This window comes from Denticeps clupeoides, chromosome 8 (assembly GCF_900700375.1).
Source record: "Denticeps clupeoides chromosome 8, fDenClu1.1, whole genome shotgun sequence".
Lineage (NCBI taxonomy): Eukaryota > Metazoa > Chordata > Actinopteri > Clupeiformes > Denticipitidae > Denticeps > Denticeps clupeoides.
The window spans coordinates 16452557-16474354 of record NC_041714.1 but is presented as its reverse complement, the minus strand read 5'-3'; the positions used below and the strand labels follow the sequence as shown (position 1 = coordinate 16474354).

The window sequence follows — 21798 nt, the reverse complement described above, 5'->3', positions numbered from 1 at the left end:
ATATAAAATGGTCAATCAAATTGTTTGATCGTACAGGTTGTTCTTCCAGTGGTGCTTGGCCACCTACATATGATCCTACATTTTACCAATTAAATCCTCAAAATCTCAAGCTCAAATCTCCTCTGATTTTTTCGTGCAGCCACTGGTCAGATTTATTGCCGATGACGTGAAGACGATGAGGGAAAGTTGTTTGCGCTGGACACTGATCCATTTAGCAGTCTGAGCACAGGCCGAGTGAGGAAAGTACAAGGGGAGATTTCTTAGGTCTTAAGGTTCCCGTCCACGTCTGCTCACCCAGATAAGCCCCTACTATGTGTGGCAGAAGCACAACGTTGACCAGACTGCTGACAGGCATTGGAAGCTCTGCCTGAGTCCTTGGCAGCCTCGGGCGGGCCAAGTCAGTGGGTTTTTATTTATGTTTTGGCCTTTCTTCCCAAAAAGCACAGGTCTTTGCAACCAAGTAGTGCGTCTCAGCATGCTGCCGAGTTACAGCAGGGCACTGTTCACTGCTGGAGATTTGCATTTTCCTCCAATTAGCTCAGCTTGGGTCCGGCTTGAAGGCCGTCCCTGCTGGATGTCCAGCGTAGTTCTTGGAAAGGACTTTGGGGGCGGGCAGTCTAAAGCAGCACTGTACTTTGAAAGGGGGAAGGTATAAAGCCATTGTCTTTTCCCTTCAACCCCCAAAGGCCATCGCACTGCTGTGATCCTTCACACACGTCAACCCATGTGTCCAAAGTGACTGAACAATTCTAAACCATGACAATTTTTATTTTTACGGCAGTCAGATTATCTGTCATAATATCATATCTATCTCTTCACATCCCCCATCCGCAGACTTTTATCCTCAGATATATGCTTTCTTTATTACTCATCTTTTTGTTTTATGTCTGTTTTGTATAATAATAATATTTGTAAATGTATAATATTTATCTCATAATTAAAAAATCTAATGAGGTTCTGCATTTAAAACACACGTTCATTTTCTTACCTTGAACATGGGTGGTATGTCCTGTGTGTGAGAGGGAATGTGTGTGTTTGTGTTCACCTCCCCACCCGTGTTTGTCTCTAGAACATGTGAAAGAATGATGGAGAGTTCTGAAATTCAAATTACATTTATTTTGAACAAATCAATCAAAAGAAAACTTTACCACATGCAGGGGCTCACGCTGCGTGGTGCCGTCAGCTTTCAGCGAGCCGAGACCCACCCCACCCGCTTTGGCCCTCCTCCGTCCTCCACCTCCATGGCCCCCTCCCTCGGAGAGAGAGAGAGAGCGAGAGAGTGAGTGTCTTTGTTCAGGATTTGATTTTTTATTAGGAAACTGGGCAATAACAACCTGAAGCAGAGAACTGGAGGAGTTTCAGACAAAGAGGGGGAAAGCCTCCAGGCACCCAACTTTCGGCCTTCAGGAACAATTATTGAACAATTTGAGAGTTTTGTTGACTCCATCCCCCTCCCTGTCAAGACTCCTCACTCCGAAATTCCCTCCCACTCCACTACTTCCAGTTTCACCCAGCTCCTCTCTTTCTCCTGGTCTCTCTCCGGGGTTTGTGTGTCCCACATTAAGAGCTTTAGCAGATTCAGCTCCAGCGAGACGCAGGTATCTTTTCTATCATGGCCCGCCCCTCCCTCGCCTGCCTTGGACTTCTACTCCTTCTCATTGGCCGGACAGCAGCAGGTAAGAAATGCGATTGGGCGTGGCGGTTGAAGGGAAAAGGGCACAAATCAAGTTGAACTTAAACTTTCTTCTGGTATATTGTTTTGTGTGTAGACTGTAGTTTACCACGTCTGGTGAATGAACTCCTGTATTTGTGTTGTTTTTCGCTTTAAAAACCGCACTGCGCAAAACTTTTATACAACATGCCAAGCGGAGTTGGTGGGCTGGATTGTGTGTGTGTTTCTCTGTGGGCTTTTATTTTTTATGGTTTTTGTTTGGAGGCACATCTGTTTTGGATTTGGCCTCCACCCAGCCATATTGCAAACTGACAGAGAACAATAAGCTCAGGAATATTTCAGTGTTTTCGAGCAGTGGGCTCGTTCTCTTCTCAACTAACACCTTCAGACGTGCTGCTCCCATAAGGCCACGTCTGCAGCTGTACAGCGCGCTGACAGAGAAATGCAGGTTTTTAGATGGTCTTACTGGCAATTACCATACATACACAAACACATGTTAGAATAAATCTTTCCAAATGCACAGGCAACTTTACATTCATTTGTGTTTTTGGTGCACATCACCTGAATCAGCCATACACAGAAGGAAAATGCAAACAGGGAACAACTGAAATTTGGCGATGTATGGAATTAAAATGTTCCTGATGGGACAAGTGATCCAATTCATGTCTAAATAAATGCATCATCCCCTTTAACTTTTCAAATATTATTTATGACCATAAGTGATTTACTTGCCCATACCTTACACTGGTTGTCATTAGCAAAAAAAGCAAAACATTTCACTTTCAGGCAAAAGGGTCCATATTTGAAAACCTTCCTTTCAAAAACCTGGCATTAACCGTTACACATACAAGTTCTTCTGAGATGTTGAAGTGAAAGTGAAGTGATTGCCATTGAGATACACTGCAGCACAGCACACAACAAAATGTGTCCTCTGCTTTTAACCCATCACCCTTGGTGAGCAGTGGGCAGCCCGGGGAGCAGTGTGTGGGGACGGTGCTTTGCTCAGTGGCACCTCAGTGGCACCTTGGCGGATCGGGATTGGAACCGGCAACCTTCTGATTTACAAGGCCGCTTCCTTAACCGCTAGGCCACTCACTGCCCCTATGTTATCAGCATCACTGGTGAGCCGGGCTTGCAGAAATCCAGATCCTGACATTCATTTTGAGGATTTTATTTGGAGTCTGGCCTGGGTATTCTTGGCCCAACTGGAGTAGATATGATGGAGTCTGTAAAACGGCGCCCTTGGATATTTCCACAAAAAGCAACACCAGCACCAGATAAATCACAGATCACGTTCAGAGGGCGATCCAAGACCCTCCAGGAAAGAAGATCCCATTTAATGTGCCGCTCACTTGCAGGCAGTGATGTGATCCAGGTCGTATTTCACACACACACACTCACACACACATGCACACACTTAACCGACTGTTACATATGGAAGGAAGTGCTTCATGTTACCAAGCATGACATCATGGCAGAGAATGATAGAGTCCAGAGGGTCCAGTTTTACACTGACAAAAGGAAATATTTTTTCCCTGCTTAGTAAGAACCCTTCAACCATACTGGGCCTCTTATATTTTGATGGCATGTATGGTGTTACAGAGAATTGACCCTAGTTTTCATGTGCAATATGTGCAAAATGTGCAATACGAACAGCATGGAATAAAAAGGAATGAAGGTGTGGCAGGTCTGAAAAGCTGTGTTTGTGGTAGAACTTTTAACGTGACTGTTTTCTTCCGCACCAGGGCCCAAGCCTCGCCCGTCATCCAGGGCTGTCCGCTCCAGTGCCTGTCAGGAACACAGCGTGCTCCACAGCAGGATGGATAAGGTGGAAAAGGTAGGCAACTCATGCTGAGTGATGTAGTCAGAGACAAAGGAGATTGTGTTGAGATTGTGGCTACTTCCTGTCCTCAGAAAAAAAGACTCGCTCGGAATCCTCAGCCTTTTCCCCCCTCTGGATATTTAAGCACGTGTTTACAAAGAGCTATTTCAGCTGCACTCACTCTGCAAATATTTCTCAAAGTCCTGAGGAACCCAGAAAAATCTATCTGAAGCAGTATAAATGTCTGCAGGAATTGATGTAGAACGTTTGTGTATTTCATTACTTCTACTCCATCTTGTTTTAACTTTCTTCTCGACCCCTCCCATGTGGTGCAGCGTGTGGAGGACACCGTGCTGAAGCTGGAAGCTGAGTTGGCCCTTCTTCTGAAGGCCATCGAGACCCCAGACTGGGCTCCCCCGCCACACTCTGGCAAACCCATCATCGACATTCTGGATGAGCCCAGCATGGCGGGCGCGAGCTCCTGAAGCGCAAGGGAGGGGCCAAAGGCAACAGGAGCAGGAAACGGCCCTCAGTCAGACAGGGATGAGACAATGTTGCACAGAACAATGGGGCTGAAATGCCACCGACAGACGACCTAGGGGAAGGAGCTATGCAGAAGACAAATATGACTTCCTGTTCTTTGACCATCGGCAGTTTTAGACGCTTTCGACTGAAACTGTTGTTAATGAATTGAATGTAGTCAGTGCATGCATAGTCTTGAACAAGTACACACAGTTCCAGTAAGGACTCTGGGAGGGGTGCAATGTGATTGGCTGCTGAGTGCAAATGTACACAACCTTCCACCCAATTCATCAATTATTTATCAAAATTGGTGCGTATTACTCTTTTCTTGTTTTAAGTAGAGTAACAAAATATTTCGAAATAAATTCAGGTCTAAATTTCTGTATTCCTTTGGTTGTCCAATGGCGGGAGTGAAAGGTGGTATCACCCTTCATTGTGCTTTCTGTTCCTGTGGTTTCTTTAACTCAGTGTGATTCACCCACAATCACTCCTCTTATCCCACACTCAGGAGAAGCTTAAGGAGTGAATACTTCAAAATGCTGAGGCCGCTGTTCTTACTGCAATCCAGAAAAGAAAAGTCTCTTATCTCCCTCCAGTGACCACCAACCTGCAGTCACCTGTGTAAGATCTGGAAATGCATTTTATCATATGTTTTACATATGTGTCAGTTTCCCATTCATAGATTAAGCCTAGTCCTAGACCAAAAATGTTTCACTGAGGCTCAATTCTAGGCTAGGAGAATGCTTAATCCAAAAATTTAACACTGACACCAAATGAAGACCTTTTAAAAGGGCAGTTTTGATTAAATGTGACATCTGTGATCAGCTGGTACCTTCAATAGTTAAAAGCATGACACATGTATGCAATACAGATGCAACACTTTTAATGGCCAGACTTTCATCCAGTGTCTGAGAAGAAACCAATGAAGGTGATAAGTAAGAGGCTGAAAATGAAAATAAGAAAGGAGAATGTTGTTAATTGTTTTAAATTATGGCAAATGCTGCATCATATCTATTTATTGCCATATCTATGGCATGGCAAAGACATATAGGTAAATAAAAACACTGATAATCATTACAAAACACGTATTGTAATGATAACATGACACAGTGTCCCCTAAAAGAGTAACAATCAATGTATTGCTGACTTTGCTGACCAGCCAGCAGCGGCCCATCCAGTCTCCTTATACCAGTGGGTACCTGAAGAGTGACAAAGACATTTCCTGGTCCCTCACCTTCACAAAAAAGAATTGGGAATTTTGACAACTTAGATTACCAGTGGCCAGCTTTCTGGTGAAACGCCGCCCCCTATCTGGAGTGGGTGGGCAAATCTTACTCGACGCACCTTTAACCAGTTTTAAGGGCTGTGACAGGAATGAGAAAAAAAAGTTGAGGAACAATTACATATTTATCCAGTTTCTTTTTATTTAGAGCAGTTTAAGCAGCATGAATCAATATACACTGCAGTTTGAGAAAAGTACAAGGCTCTTACAAAAAAAAACCCATACCGAAGTGAGTGAACTCCCGGTACGACTCGAACAGGACACAAGCAAACTACCTTAACAAGGAGGCAAGGCGATGACAAACGTCTCTACAGAAGAAACTGAGAACACGTTCACTGGATAAAAACGCTTTTTCGAACTGGAAACGCTTGCCGATAGGTAAACAGGCAAAGATGCAGTATTTACAACAATTTTAAGACAATTGTTTCATTATTTCAGGAGTATATGCATAACATAAATATCGATTCTCAGCCAAATGTACTAAGTTTGCTAATTCTTGTTTGCTGAAAAAAATAAAAGAAATGATTGAATTTAGCTCATAAATACAATACGTTTTCCTTTGAATTATATTCATGTTTAATAGAATTTGTGATGCAAATACTGAAGGAGCTGTCAGCAGGTCCGGAGGCCACCCAGCGCTCCATCTCCAGTAAAAGTCATGCATTAAAGAGCACAGAGAGTTAAAACTTACCCACACTAACAGACGCTCGCTTTAAAGTCGACAAAGCTGGTGCACTTAAGCTTTTCTTTTTCTTCTTTAAGTATAAAAAAAAAAAACAGTCTATGTGATGCCAAGAGTTCTGAATGCACTGGAAATACCATGCTGTCCACGTCATGGGTGAGCACAAGCCTTGGCAACTGGGCTCTAGCACTGAGACGGTTAGTCAGGCCACAGTTCATGCCTGTCCTATGACGTCCCACTGGACATCGCTAGTGGTGCATGCACAAATGAAAATAAATTAAGGTTCTCGTATAGATGTAGTTTGTTTATTTTACAGATCACTTTGGGTATGGTCACCTCGACCCTTAGAGAATCGATCCATGTCTTATGACACCACTGTAAATGCCTGGTAAACAGATGCAGTGGAACTATAATCGCTTGGTCCTACAGACTACCGACATACATGCACACACCCTCTCTCTCTCCTTCAAACACACACACACGCACACACACTGGCACTCGGTTCTTAGAAATGGCTATGCAAATGATACAAAAGCTTTGGCTTTTTTTTTTTTTTTTTGCCTACAAGTTGTGCCTGCACACTTGGAAATAGATTTTATTGTTTTTTTGTTTTTGTTTTTTTTTTCATTAACAATAGTGTATGAAGTTCGCCTTCATACTTATTTTAAACCAGACTAAATGTGCCCACATAAAACTGTGGAGAGATATTTATGCGTCCGCTATTTACACACGTTGCATTATATTAGGCAATAAGATTTAAGGTGGAAAAATGCTACATGTTCTCCTGATGCCCTGGTTCGAGATGAATGACACCATCTTAACATTTTTTTATGCATGAAAAATGTAATCTACACATGGGTACTCTACCTTACTGAGGGAATGGTGCCCTACATGATGTTACATCAAAAAAAAATGGACGATGTGGGACGTTTTTCTCAATGATGACGGAAAAGGATCTAACAGTCAGAGCAAGGAAAAAAGTCAACAGAGAAAGATGACTGCACTGGCAGTTATGATTATGAATGCGAGGTATATGTATGTTTTTTTTTATATATATATAAATAGTGTAACAGTGTAACATAGTATCCTATCGTAGTGCAGGGCAATTTTCCTTTTGCTCATAAACAGACGAAAATTTTTATTTTGATCATTTGTGGGTGTTTGTAGTACAAAGGCTGCTGTATGGAGACAAGTAGTGTGTCCTAAGTGTCCAGCGTGATTACAGGCCCCGCCTCTTCCTGATTCCCTGCACTTGCTTTCCCTCCTTTACAGAAGTGCCTGCACCAGCATTCCATGTCCGATATTGCAACACTGTCTGTCACTGCGTGTCAGCATGGCGTGAGTATGTGGTGTTGTTTGCATGGTCGGTGGGCAGGGCGTGGCCGCAGGGCAGACCCTAGCCAGGCCCCTAGTTTTACTGAGTCTGGTCAGTGGACTGGCAGCTCTCACCCACGAGTCTTGATGGTGTGGGGGCGACTCTGGCCTGTCTATTTGTAGGTGAAGTGTGTGTGTGTGTGTGTGTGTGTGTGTGTGTGTGTGTGTGCACCAGTTCGCGCTTCCATTTGCCCCAAGTAGAGCCCTAGAAGTTTGTTTGTCCTTCATTACAATAAAGTGGCTTTTGTTTAAGCCCCTGCGCCTGGGCCCTCCCCTTCCTTGGTGCTGTGACTAGTAGTTCAGATTTAAACTGGGAGAGTCTGTTGTCCTGCAGTTACAGGATAAAATAACACCATCGTTTCACCATGAAAAATGTATGTTAGCATTGCTACCAAGCAAAGCGAACCGAGAACCATTAGACAAGGCACGCATGTGTGAAGTTATATTAAAAGCTAAGTTTCATTAAATGTCCCATGGTCAATTGAAATAGGGTCACCAACTTTGGTCAGGTTACAATTGCAATGTTTAGGGCAAGAACCCTAAGTCACAATTGTGGGCAAAAGTGGAACCTCTTTCCTGTCCTAAACAAATAACCAGTGGCATGAGAGAGTGATTTAAGACTGATGCTGAAAAGTGTGAACCTGTTTAAACATGGAAATGTAGAAGTTAGGGCTTTTCCCCGTTGGCCGCGGCGCAGGGCAATTTTGTATCTAATGCAATAATGCATCTTTTGTGACTTGATTGTTTATTTTGTTCGTTTGCTCTCTTGCACTATAAACCACCTTAAATGATCAAAAAGACTTCTGTGACATGAGTCCGGCACGTGACAGCTGAGAAAGGACCAGGACTCAGGCTGACTGTAATAAAACTGATAAAAAAAATGTGAGCGCTGTGAGAACATTACAATAGAGAAGACTTTTATCCAAATAAGAAGGAGTAGAGCTATTCCCATGCAAATGACCTACAGGACTCTTCATAAAGCTGAAGCAATAAATGGCACCTCATGTGATCCTCCCCGAAAAAACCCCACTAAAGTGAACTCTAGATGCACAGATCTTCACAAGGGGTCTGAAGGATCTGAAGACCACCTGAAAATGAAAGAACTGCTGCTTTTCGCTGCCATTTTAAAGAGATTCAATAAATCATGAGCTACTCCCTTTAACAAAAAGAAGAAAAGGGGAATGGACTTTCAAGCCGTGTTGCGCTGCGTGTCGTCATGCAGGCTCCAGCCACAGCTCTGCCTCTCAGGAGGTCCTGGTCTACCTCATTACTTCACATCTTGCCGCGCAGCATGTTGCATAGAAGTCCAGAGAAAAGGAGAGTGTAGGATGGAGAGCCATTTTGGAACCTGATCCCTAACCCTCTCTGAGTCGGCATGGCGAGAGGAAATGGGCTAAGTGCGCTTTAGTCACAAAGAGAAAGAGAGAGAGAGAGAGAGGAGCAGAGGCGAGAGAAAGAGAGAGAACAGCAGGGGGCGCTGTGATGCTAGCAGCTGCCTGGAGAGGAGCAGACCGAGCCGCACATGCTCAGTTTGGATGCCTCGGCCTCGGGTTCAGGCTCCGTTTCCTCATCCTCCGTGCCTCCCGTCTCCACCTCTTCTTCGGCCTCGCCCTCACCCTCACCCTCAGCCCCGCCTTCACACTGACCTTCCTCCTGACGCTTCTTCAATCTACGAGATAAATACACACATTCATGTTCAGAGAAACACACATTCACAAACACACACACAGAGAACACACAGCATTGGCTTGAGTCACTGTATGTGAGCGCAGTGGAACGTCAGAGAAGTTCATAAATAATAAGGCTTGTATTAAAAATAGCAGCAGAAACATAAATTACGGTACAAAGGCCTCACAGCGAAGTGGAAAAAAGCAGACACTGATAAAATATTAATAAGGTAATAATTTTCAGCACCGCTCAACCAATGTAGCAGCTCTACAAGAAGCAGACGCAGAGGAGCGTCTTACTTGTGGTATAATGCAGAGGTCAGAATTATTACGCCATAGACATGCATCACAACATGCAAAACACAGCGTGAACCACAGAGTCTGCAGAGGGGCGGGGCCTACTTTTCCCGGTTGAAGATCATGAACTCCTGCTGCACGACCTCAAGACACTCCTGCAGATACTCGTTCTCCTAGACAGAACCAGGTAGAGTCATTAATTTAACTCTTATTAAATGCCAATGGTTGACAATGATGCTGAACTAATGCTGTACTAACGACAAGTACATTTGTTTGGCAATGAACACTAATAAACAGTGGTAAATAGTAGCATGAAATTACAGAATTTACCAGAAATATAATCTTTAAAACGAATCATTAGAGGAAAATGTTGTAGTATGTATTTTGTACATATTTTAATTGGAATTTTGCCCATGTTTCACATTGTTTGACCTTGATGATTTGTAATCAGCATATTTGTGAATTGGTGTTAGGTGTTCCTCAGCCTCAACTCCTGCCATGGTAGAACTGTTCACGCTGCTTGCCAGAGACACCCGTTGTACACGAAAGGGAGCAGCAGACACGCCACTATCCGATTTATTTATTTAGTTATTTTATCCGTACCTTTGTCTTTTGCAGCAGCACAATGGTTTGGATTCGGCGTAGGTGACAGGTACATTTTAATACAGTTTTGTGCACAGTTTAATGTTTAGTTGGGCTTACGTGTGTTTTGTGCCAGCATCAGATATTATAAACAGTGATTTAAGCTGTCATTTCTGTCAGGCTGCATAGTTTTATCTCAGCTCAGTAGTAGTCACGGCAGTTAAACCCATCAGGCAGTCTCAGCAGTTTTGTTCTCGTTTGGCGACAAACAACCTAGTTTATGCATTTTTGTATTAGTACGGCATTTCCCAGTGAATCTAAAGAGCCCGGTGTGATTTAGTACAAATTCGCCCACACACACACACACACACACACACACTCACTCATGCACACACACACACACACACACACACACACACACATCATCTGGGTTATTTTACAGACATGTCCCAAAGCGATGAAACTCCATACATTATACATCCCACGTTCCCGATCAACACACTGTGTTGCTCCAAGGGGACTGAACCTGTAATTAGTGAGCCTGTAATAAAGCAACCAGGTGAAATTGTGAAAGAGGAAGAAAAGAAAATGAAAAATGTGGAAACACCTCACCCAAGCTGCAGCCAATATTTTGTTTGTGTGCTTTCTTTCAAATTGGATGTTCGGCAAAGGCCAAAAATAGAAGCTCATCTTTCGGAGAGCACTTGGGGCCATGACAACACCACTGAAAGCTTCATAATTTAATCATCCAGGTAATAAGTTAGGCAGCACATGCGAGAGAAAGACAGCAGCAGGCAGCTAGCAGTCAGGAGGTTAGTCAGATTCTCCCCAGTACCTAAAGATCCCATGGTAATACCACCAAAGGTCAGATTTAATCATGTCAGGAGATGTAAATAAGCCGCAAAAAGCCGCCGCCACTGATGGGCCAGTGTTCGGAGTCAGAGCACGGCTTTCTAGACCCAGAGGGCTCACACAGTAAACAACGGAGCAAGGAACATAATGAGGAGGATTTTGCCGATAATAACTCCTAACCCGCTTCCTTGTGTTACAGGATTATGAATGTCATTCAAGCTTAGGACTGGAATATATATATATATATATATATATATATATATATATATATGTGTGTGTGTGTGTGTGTGTGTGTGTGTGTGTGTGTGTGTGTGTGTGTGTGTGTGTGTGTGTGTGTGTGTATATAGACAAGATGATAAAGAAATTCCATTTGGGTGGTGTCACTAAAAGCGTGAGTTCACATCTCGACTTGGTCTGAATCTAGAACAGCAGTGATTTAAACCAATCAAAGCAATCTTTCTCTTATTTACTGTGACCAGACATCTCATAGCCTGCACCATTTATCATATAGGGGCAAAGCACCATCCCCACACTGTGTGCTGTGCTGTGTTTCACAATGGCAATCACTTCACTTTCATCAAAAGTGACACAGGAATGAATGCAAACCTTTAAATAAAACCTTTATAGTACAGATATAAGACAGAATTAAATGAGTTATCAGAAAAAGCAACAGAAAGGCTCAAAATTACATTTATAATAATTTTCTTCATTAAAGGTAGTAATACATTTCTAAAGAAAGTGAAGTAATTGTCATTGTGAAAGACTGCAGCACAGCACACGGTGACAAAACGAAATGTGTCCTCTGCTTTTAACCATCAGACTTGGTGAGCAGTGGGCGGCCATGACAGGCGCCCGGGGAGTGTGTGGGGACGGTGTTTTGCTCAGTGGCACCTTGGCGGCTCGGGATTTGAACCGGCAACCTTCTGGTGAGGGGACCATTTCCTTGCCTGCTAGGCCACCAGTGTGTATGCCTATATATACGCTTTTTACATTTACCTGTATACATTTACCAGATTTATCATCCGCTCTTATCCAGAAAGACTTAAAATCATTAGTTACAGGGACAGTCCCCCTAATGACACTCAGGGTTAAGTGTCTTCCTCAGTGACACAATGGTAGTAAGCTGGATTTGAACCTGGGTCTTCTGGTTCATAGGCGAGTGTGTTACTGTAGAAAATATTTGGGTGTGTAAAAAATATATATTGATCGAGCCATGAGGAATCATTGGTCACATGACCACACGACACTCACCGACTGGGAATCTTTGCTGTTGTCACGTGACCGGTTCTTGGCCAGTCGCTTCTTCTTCTTGTGCAGGGGCCGGGACTCCAGGATCATCTCCTCCAGTTCAAAGGTTGGATCACAATGCAGCCGACCTTTCTGCAGCACCAGATCATACAAGCTCACAATCACATGCTAATCTGAAACATGACATATTCCTTGAACATTCAAATGTCATATAGGTTACATCACTGATAATTTTTAATTATATAAATGTTATTTTACATATATATATACACACACACATTTTTTACTTATTTATTTATTTTTAATCCCACACATAAAAATAGCAATTGTAAGCAAGTGTGAAAGCCAAATTGCTTTTTAAAATGTAACCATAGAAACAGCTTTGTGTCACTGTAAAAACAAAGGGCCATCTCTCCACTTTTCTAAACTTCTGCTACTTAGAACAGGCTGCCACTTTAGGGTCTGAGAACACAAAACGGCAGTCATTAAGGCACAGCGTGGGCACTTTCATAGTAAAATAATTATTGTGCGCACACAGTGAAATCTTCTACATTTAGAAATAGTGTTTGGAGATCCAACCATGCACGTTGTTTAAATGTGACCACACATTTGCAATATATCACATAAACTGAAACCATTGGTGTTATAGTGCTGGTCTGTCTGAAGTTTCAAAAACAAGTTTTGACGATAAAAAGAGTTAAAAATCGAAATGTTTTATACTTGAGGCTCTAAAGTATAAAACCTCCAAGTGAACATGACAGCATTTCACACTCTTCAAACACCTTCAGTTTGGACAATGCAGAAGGATTTCAAAGGTCTGAAAGAGTTCCTCCACTGATATATTGTTGCTGCTGTTCTCTCAGCTCACTTTAATGATCATCTCACGAAGCTGCATATGATGAAGACAGTCGTGTGACTCAAGAATCGGTTTCTTCTGTTTCCTGTATTTGATTCTTTAGTATATCAGCCTCTATAGTATATCTGTATCAACATTTTTGTTGTTTTCATCAGGGTGACACATTGGACCTGCAGTAAGCTATAACCCATGGACGGATGCAGATGCAGTAGAAAGCTCTATACATCTGTAATGCTTGTTTCTGTCTATGGTAATGGATTAAATGAATGCTTTTGCGATGCTTCGCTTTGTTTTTGAGCTTTGCTCACATTGGGAACAAATCCAGCCTCCATTTTCTTCTCGTAGACGGCATCCCAGTTGACGTCTGAGAGGTAAGGTGATGTCTGCATCTGGGCCAGACTGGAGAAGCGGTGTTCTGGGTTCACTGTAAGCAGCTGTTACACAACCACACAAGCGCACAAACATTAGATGCAGAGCCCCAGTGCTTCAGGTTTTCTAAAGACTGAAGGACCCCATGGGAACATCCCCCCATGTTCCATCTTCATCTGCCTCAAGCAACACACATAACCTCACCCCCACCCGCCCCCACAGCGCAGCCATGCCAGGCCGCAGCCCAGCTGTGACTCCTGGCTGCACTCGTGCATCCCCTCCACTGCCTGTGCCCTGCAGGGTCAGCCAGCCTGAGCACTTGTCTTGTGCGATTCATGGGCTCTGCTGCTTACCGATGCTGTGAGGTAGGCCTAGCCCTGAGTTTAATAAAACATGATGGCTCTCGCGCGTACGGTAAACACAGCGTTGGGTCTCAGGAGAGCGCCTTGACTCCGCAGGAGACGAAGCATGTAAGTGGATTTTACAACTTGCCGGAATTCATCGGATTAATTAAATAACGCTCTTGAGATTGAAACGTTCCAGGAGCCGCCACTTGGGGGAGCTCTTACGACAGGAGGAAGCCGATGCTACCCGGCCAAGCAATTATTGTTCAATAAAAATGTCACATCGAGTTGTGATAAACGCATCATCTGGGGACTGATTTATCAGAGTCGAACTGTTATTACCAGCCTGATGTGTTTATGCAGCCATGACAGCTGCTGCCCCCTTTAACTCCACCCCCCACCCGCCCCAAGCAACTGTAGCTATGGAGATAAGTTTCCATGACCATGCCCAGGTCTGATGGGATACCTTCTGTTGTCACGGAAACCACATTTCCAGTTTTTTTTTTTTGGTGCAGTCTCCCTTTCTTTTAATTCCCAGAAGTCTTGGTTTGCTCAAATCAAAGTGCATGAATGGTCAGGTGAGGGAGTGCTGGAGATAAAAAAAGAACCCCCCCCCCCCCCCCCCTCTCTCTCTTCCTCTCACGCTATAGGCCTAAAGGTCAGCCTGCATCTAAATTACCACTGCACACGACTACCCCGTACACATCAATACACACTTCCTCCCGTGAGCTCCATCGTCATTGTCAGCATGCTCCACCAATGACAGGCCGTGCTGTGCAACATCTGATCTAATTACAATTGTCAATCTATATAACAGACATGTTTTTCTCCACTGTGTAGGTCTTGTATTCAGAATGTTCTCTCTGCGTAGCGGCTTGGCCCCTCGCCACCGCTCCCCGGGGGGCGGCAGGCTGTGATGTGCGGCCCTCCGGCGCTCACCTTTCTCAGCAGGGACACGAGGTCCTTGGGCCAGGTGGAGCTGTACTGCACGCTGACCGTGCTGAAGAGCTGGATCAGAGACTCCACCGAGTTGCTTGCGTGGATGTCGTATGGCCGCTGGCGAGAGAGAGAGACAGAGACACACGCAAGGGGTGGGCAATGGCGAGATTTCTGTTCTGTAATGCTAATTCAGAAACCTTGTTGGTCCCTTACCCATCCTCTCAGGACCTCGAAGACGGTTACCCCTAGCGACCACCAGTCCACTTCAAAGGCATAGCCGGTTCCGCCACTCACGAAGGAGTGAAAGATCTCAGGGGCTGAGGTCAAGGGTTATGTAAATATGTCAATAAAACATGTAAACAGAAAAACAGAGTGCTAAAAAAGTATCCTACCCATGTAGGGCTTGGTTCCAGCTAGGGCTGTGGCCCGCTCTCCATCTTTGATTATTGTAGCAATGTTGAAATCGGTCAAATGGGCGTGTCCTGCAATACAGAGAGACACCTAATAATCTATCTTACGTCTTCAAAATAAGTACATTTTCTTGTATTTCTCTCAAGAATGAGTTTTTTTGTGATATGGCAATTGAATCTGGCCCTTAGTTTCCTCTGAACACTAGAAATACTGTAGAAGAAAAAACTGGTATGTGCTCAAGGATGAAAGCCTTCACTTTGTTGGAAAGTGCAAAAACAGAGCTTAAGTGGCACACCATGTCCTTGAGTCATTTTTTTGTCTTTGAAGCGTTATGGGGTCCAGGATAACTGGAGCTGGTTTCCATGGTAAAATGACATGGCCTGCAGTATCTAATCTCCTACATGTCACCTTGGACCACTTTCATTTGGCCGTAGAAGGGCTCACCATGCTTATGCACGTACACACTGTTACACACATGCACCTATCACACCAAATACAGAATATAGGCTGACACTCACCTTGTTCATCCAGCAGGATATTGTCAGGTTTAATATCCCTGGCAGAAAGAAAGATATGATCAGTAACTCGAGGCAGCTGGGTAAGCTGGATTGCTTTTTGTGTGTGTTTGTTAGGTGAGCTTGCGGGTCTCAGGTCACTTGCTGTTTATCTAGAATGCACACAGCAAGGATCCGACATAAATACCACACACACACACACACACACACACACACACTGACTCACTTCTGGTCCTAATTAGCCCTGATGGAAATATCCATAACATAAACGTCCATGCATTATACATACACATGTGCACTTCTCACTGTGATGTTTCTTCTGAGAGCAGACAAACAAGCAAACCAACCTCAGCATTCCAGTTCTAATTGTTCTGGGTGTCATCAATTATCAGCCACTTCTTATAAGCCAATATTTAAATAAATAAATAAAAAAACACTTTTATCAAGCAGTATGAAATAATAGCTTTTGGACAGACAAATAATGCTATGAACATGCTAATATATTCAGAATCATCTGTTAGTACAATGTCCATGATGACATTTTGACAAAATAAGACATTTTCAGCAGTTCTGCCAATCATAATTTTCCAATGGAAGTGCTGCTGATCTAACTGCATGTCCTGCGATGTCTACAGCAGATATCAATTATGTGACATCCACCGGCATACCCTGAACATGTGATGTATTGAATTGTCCAGAAGGATAAAGTAGGGTCTTCCCCAGTAAAGTCGGTTTTCTGGGTGGTGGAAATATACACCTCCTTAGATGCCTCAGTTCCTCTACTCCAAATTACACAAAGCACTCCTTTCTTGTTTATTTTGGGAATCCTGAAGACAGACTTGATGTGACATCAGCGAAGATGCCCCACGCACTACGTCTACTATAGCCCCCCCCCCCCCCCCCCCCCCCCCCCCCCCAAAAAAAAAAAAAACAGGATCTTCGTCTGCAAAACTCCATGTAGGGTTAAACACCGAGCTGGATTAGCGCCGATTCACAATTCCGCTTTAAGCCCAGTGTTCCCTGAATTTGTTCTCGAGGCAAACACTAAAGCAAGAGGCATCCAGCCCATAAGCTGACTTTAATCGCTTTAAAGATGTTTGTCACTGGTGAGAGGGGACCTTTCTTCCGGGAGTTCTTCCTTGGCCTAATTTTACCTCCTCTGGCAGTGTGGCCTGGCAGTCGCCGGTTGCTAGGAGACACTTCTCCTCGAGTTGGTGCAACAAAATAATTGTATACTATACCACTGTCAAAAAAGCCCACAGCGTGGAACCAAATTGTAGTGTGGACAAAAGGCAACAGACACTGCGGGATTGGATTATAGTTCCTGCAGCAGACAGAATGGTGTCAGGGGCAAAGAGACAGCCGGGTCGGGACCGTAAGCGCAAGCCGTAGGCGTAGAGATGCTCAATAAGTCACTCTGATTGGCTTAAGTTGACGTTAATGCGAGGTGGTGGATGTCAGACTGACAAAACAAATACCTGGTCGCGCTGTAATATAAATGCCACCGCGAGACCCTAAGTGCGCTCATATGAAGGGGGAGTGAAGAGCTGCTCTGACCCTGTCTGACCTGCAGTGAATAGAGACGGTGCATGGCTTTCTTCGCTGAACTTTGCTGATGGACGATATGCTAATGAGCCTTGGAATCTTCCTCATGAACTGTGCTTAGCGGTCTCTCTTTACAGATGATGGCTGCATTTTGCATACGATTTAGAAGTAATTAATGCTACGTGTTTCCTTGATGCCGTGTGCGTGGCACATACATGGTACATACATGGTAGGTAAGTGAAAGTGATGCACACTGCTCCCATGATTTAACCAGTCACCCTCAACAGCGGGCAGCCTTGGACGGCACCTGGGGAGCAGTGGGTGGGGACCTCATTGGCACCTTGGCAGTTCAGGATTGGAACCCACAGAGCAAGCATTACCCTAGTGTCTGGAATGTATCATTTCCATGGAGCGTAACAAAACAGCTAGCTAAAAAGTGATCACATATCAATGGCTCAAGCTGCCTTGAAGAAAGGAGACTATAGTGGTGAAATGAGCCATGATCCAAGGATTCAAGGCTTAGATGCTGTTCATCTAAATACTTATTCCAACCTGACATAAAACTGAAGAATCTATGGCCATTAGTCTGTTTTGGACATTTTATATTGTGTTATAATGTCATCACTTGTAGCTTTGTGTTTGGCAGCACCATGGTCATGGGGGAATATTATTTCTATATAACCGTATTGTACCAACTATATGTGGTTAAAGTGGCAATAAGATTCCTACAAGATAAGAGCTACTTGAGTTAACATAGCCTGAAACCAGTGGGGGAACACTTCCATTTAGATCTGACAAAGTAACAAGCCACTAGACAAGATTTTGCGACTTTAAATTGTTCCTTCCACCTCCCTTCAAGCAAGATGGAAATGTTGGAAAGCTTCTTCTTGCTTGTACATTTCTCATGTTCTTGTGGATCCAATCGTCTATACATAGTACAGTGCAAAAGAACGGCCGGAACGCCTGAAATAATTTCAGAAATAAGATTTTTATCGAGAGTAATGCTAGAAGAACACAGGTTTTATTACTGAGCCTATGTGCACACATTTATGACTGTATACCTATGAACTGCAGATGGGAGAACCACCTCTAAACAACAAAGCAGTGTGGCGATATCTTATTCTATTTTCTGTCAACATAAATTGTCAAAGAAAAAGAACAGTTTTTGAGGTCACTTTCATTACTTTCCAGTAATCAAACTGTGTGTGCGTGTGTGTGGGTGTCCGTTACCCAGAAGGACCACAACTACTGGTCTGGAGTCACATGGAACACAACAATAAACAGCTTTCACGGCACAGGACACTGAGCTGAGCGCCGTTTTGAACCAGAAACATTTGCATAACAGTTCTACCCCAAACATTTCCACAGTACTTTAATGCCGTTGACACTAATTTACGGAATTATGGGTCTTATACCGCAAGCTTTACGGGATTTAAAATTGTGCAATTACACACACATCACCATAAAATGGCTGACATTTAAAATTCTGCAGACAAAAAAAAGTGCACTTTCAGGGCACAGCTAAACTTCAAAGCTTGTGGAACGTACATTAAACTCAGCCTCTCCGGCTCTGGAAATGTTACAGCAGCAAATAATATCCCCAGTCCCATAAAAGGGTTAAATGGGATTTATTTTAAGTTGGGAAATGGGTCTGCTTAGATAGAACAGGATTTGCCTGAACGAAGGCAATATGAAAAAATCGATTTCAAAAATATGTTTTGTATCTTCTGTGCAACCCAGCCAATCATTCAAAACATAAAAAGCTATCAAACACAGGTTCCCCCATATCCAGAACACGTTTTTTTCTTAATGGATACTCTTCTATTTTTAAGCGAATTAAATTTTTTGTCGCACATTTCCAACAATAAAGATGCATTGTGTTGTTTTCTATTACTTGGGCTACAGGATACAGCCATAAGTATAAATATTTTTTTGACATCGGAGAGGCTGTCACAGACACAGCACCAGATCCCACTGAGATTGTTGAGGATAAAAAGAGCAGTTTTTCGCTCAGACACCCACATGTCACTGGGCTACGGCAGCGAGGGAACCGAGGGGTGGGCAACAGTTTCTCAGTGGTGATGTGTGAGGCTGTGATCTGCTAAACTGGCTGGGATAAGGAGCTACTGATGGAGCAGTTTCTGATTCCGAAGGCTGCGGACACGCAGTGTCATGGAATAAAGACATGGAGCGTGTGCGGTTAAATCGATAAAGCAGCACAGAAGCGTCACTATTCCACAGAACGAGCTGGATTACTTTTATCTCTTTCACCCTGCAGGGCTCCTTTAATGTTTCAGCAATATGACAGTCCGATTCCTACAGGATAAGGAATGCGTGTAATTTCACCAGAGCGACATCCAACATAAACAATCCAGCGCACAGCAGTCATGATGGCCAACAAAAAAAACACATTCCATCCCAGGTTGCTGGGGTATCATTTTAAAACTTCACCAAAGCTAGTCGATCTTTTAGTTGTCCTGGATCACCAAGGCCAACCAAAAATGTAATCTGAACACTGTGTGTTATAGAACAGTGCTCATAAAACAGCGACACTGATACACAAAGATGTTACCATATAACACAGTTTGTACGATTCAGAACAATCTGGAAAGGTACGTTTGCTGTAGATGTTTCGCACAAAATTATGGCTGGAAGGAGTCTAACAGTAAAAAGAAGGAGAATCTACAGACCACAGATAATTTTGTAAAATGTACAGACCACATCTGACTTCTCTTTAATCTGTATGTGTTCTATACACTTAATCAATTCATGAAATGTCATTTGTGAACTATTAAAGGGGTTCATTTAAAAAAGTGAACACAATGTTTATTATAATATAAAAATAGTAAATGTAAAAATGAAAGGTGCTTTTTTATAATGACAAATTACACTAGCAGCACATTAATAAAATATGAAGTGATTGTCATTGTGAAACACATCACAGCACACTGTGCACACAGTATGTGTGACAGTATATGTGACAGCATACAGCATAATTAATTTCATCACTATACACAACACAACAATATTCAAATAGACAATATGTTCTCATGACACGTTCAGAATAATTTACATTTACATTTACAGCATTTATCAGATGCCCTTATCCAGAGTGACTTACAACCAGTAGTTACAGGGACAGTCTCCCCCTGGAGCAACTCAGGGTTAAGTATCTTGCTCAGGGACACAATGGTAGTAAGTGGGATTTGAACCTGGGTCTTCTAGTTCATAGGCGTGTGTGTTACCCACTAGGCTACTACCACCACCATCATGATTTCAGAATGAGAATCCGCTTCAAACAAGGATTCGTTCAGCAGGGTCTAAAGAGCTGAGAATTCAGGGCCATAAGGAGGAACATTCCTGTGCTTGTTCGAAAGAAACATCACACCCCCCTGCCTCACGAACACAGATGACGCGCTGAGGCGGCTGTGAAATGAGACAAAGCTGCCACCGAGGCCTGCTGCACCGATCGCCTCGGAGGGCCGAGGCAGCTGGCATTGGAGGAATCCGGACGCAGCGTGCCGTTTAGCACTCTGACTTTCTGAACTTGATGCCACCCAGCAAAATATGGCAGAGAATAATCACAGCAATGCTGAAACCAACCTTGGAAAAGTAGGGAGTAACCCATAAAAAAGACCCAATATAGCAGTAAACTGACCTATATAGAGGCACTGACCTTAAGCGCAGCCTGAATGGATTGTCCCTTGTGCCCCGACGGACATTTCAGTCAAACTCTGGTGGCTTTTAGCTGTTAAAAAAAAAAAAAAACTCCACACAATGGCCCTGCCTAGATCCAATCATCTCAGGGATGGAGACTTTGTACTGAAACAGCCCACTCCGGTCCAGCCCCCATTCCAGAGGTGTCACGGAGAGAGAAGATGATAAGAGCTCAATGGAGAGGCGCTTCAGTTCAGTCTGATGTGGGCCATTAATCTCTTTTGTTGCTGCTGGGGACGGGCGGCGGGTGGTGGGCAGCCATTTATGGGGGCTTTGCAGGTGGTGGCAGGGTAGGCCCATAGGGCATCAGGCATGTCAAGTCAAACTGAACAGCAGAGAGCTCAGGATGTTGTCTCAGCTGAAGTTACAGGGAAGGATCTTCAGTTTGGCACACAGTAATTTGCTAATTGCAGAAAAAAGTGGGTCCTAAAAATATTAAGCGTTAACCGACAATGACAACGTCGCCAACGGCACCCAGTTGTGTGCAAGGCAATGCTACTACCACCCCCTTAACCTTGTCTTTTTGTCACTGATTGACTGATTGTACCCCCTCTTTCTTTTTTTCTTTTCTCAGCCCACCTGGGGTGTCTTGTCTACAATGGTACAGGTCACAAGAGTGGTTTGTGATTGTTGTAGACTGTCAATTAATAAATTCATTCTTAAGCCTCAAAACGTGCTAAAATGTATATTTAAAACTATGTCTATGAGACAAGATAGATAGTCAAAGAGACTAAAATAGAAATAAAACTGATTGCAAACTACTTTTGTCAATAGTCAGTCGGTAACCCCATCTCCACACACAAAATGCAAAATGCTGTGAACCATCAATTGGTACCTGGGTTTTTTTATATATATATCTCATGTCCAGAGACAGGCATCGTAGGCACACCGGAAGCTGAAGTGCTAAGTATCCATGAGTGTATATGTAACACACACACACACACACACACACACACACATATGGCTTGCGCAGAGTGAAGAAAGAGACCCTCGCAAGCTTTCCTCTTGCTTTTCTCAAAAATGTGTATGTGCCGCATTGATAGTAGGACCCCTTCCATATATAAATAATAACCCCGCCTCTGCACCATGGATGAGAGAAGCC

The 21798-nt window shown here is 43.5% G+C and overlaps 1 protein-coding gene across 1 annotated transcript in view; it reads right to left on the bottom strand.

The window, feature by feature from the left end:
- Positions 1 to 6511: 6511 nt before the first annotated feature.
- Positions 6512 to 21798, bottom strand: part of stk32c (serine/threonine kinase 32C) — a 62223-nt gene continuing 46936 nt past the window's right edge. The window contains exons 5-12 of the mRNA XM_028989663.1: positions 15438 to 15475; positions 14901 to 14990; positions 14722 to 14825; positions 14509 to 14625; positions 13165 to 13290; positions 12004 to 12132; positions 9424 to 9491; positions 6512 to 9023 (exon numbers count right to left, since the gene is read on the bottom strand). Coding sequence (XP_028845496.1) covers positions 8840 to 9023; positions 9424 to 9491; positions 12004 to 12132; positions 13165 to 13290; positions 14509 to 14625; positions 14722 to 14825; positions 14901 to 14990; positions 15438 to 15475 — 856 coding nt within the window. The 3' untranslated portion in view covers positions 6512 to 8839. The remainder of the gene's footprint in view (positions 9024 to 9423; positions 9492 to 12003; positions 12133 to 13164; positions 13291 to 14508; positions 14626 to 14721; positions 14826 to 14900; positions 14991 to 15437; positions 15476 to 21798) is intronic.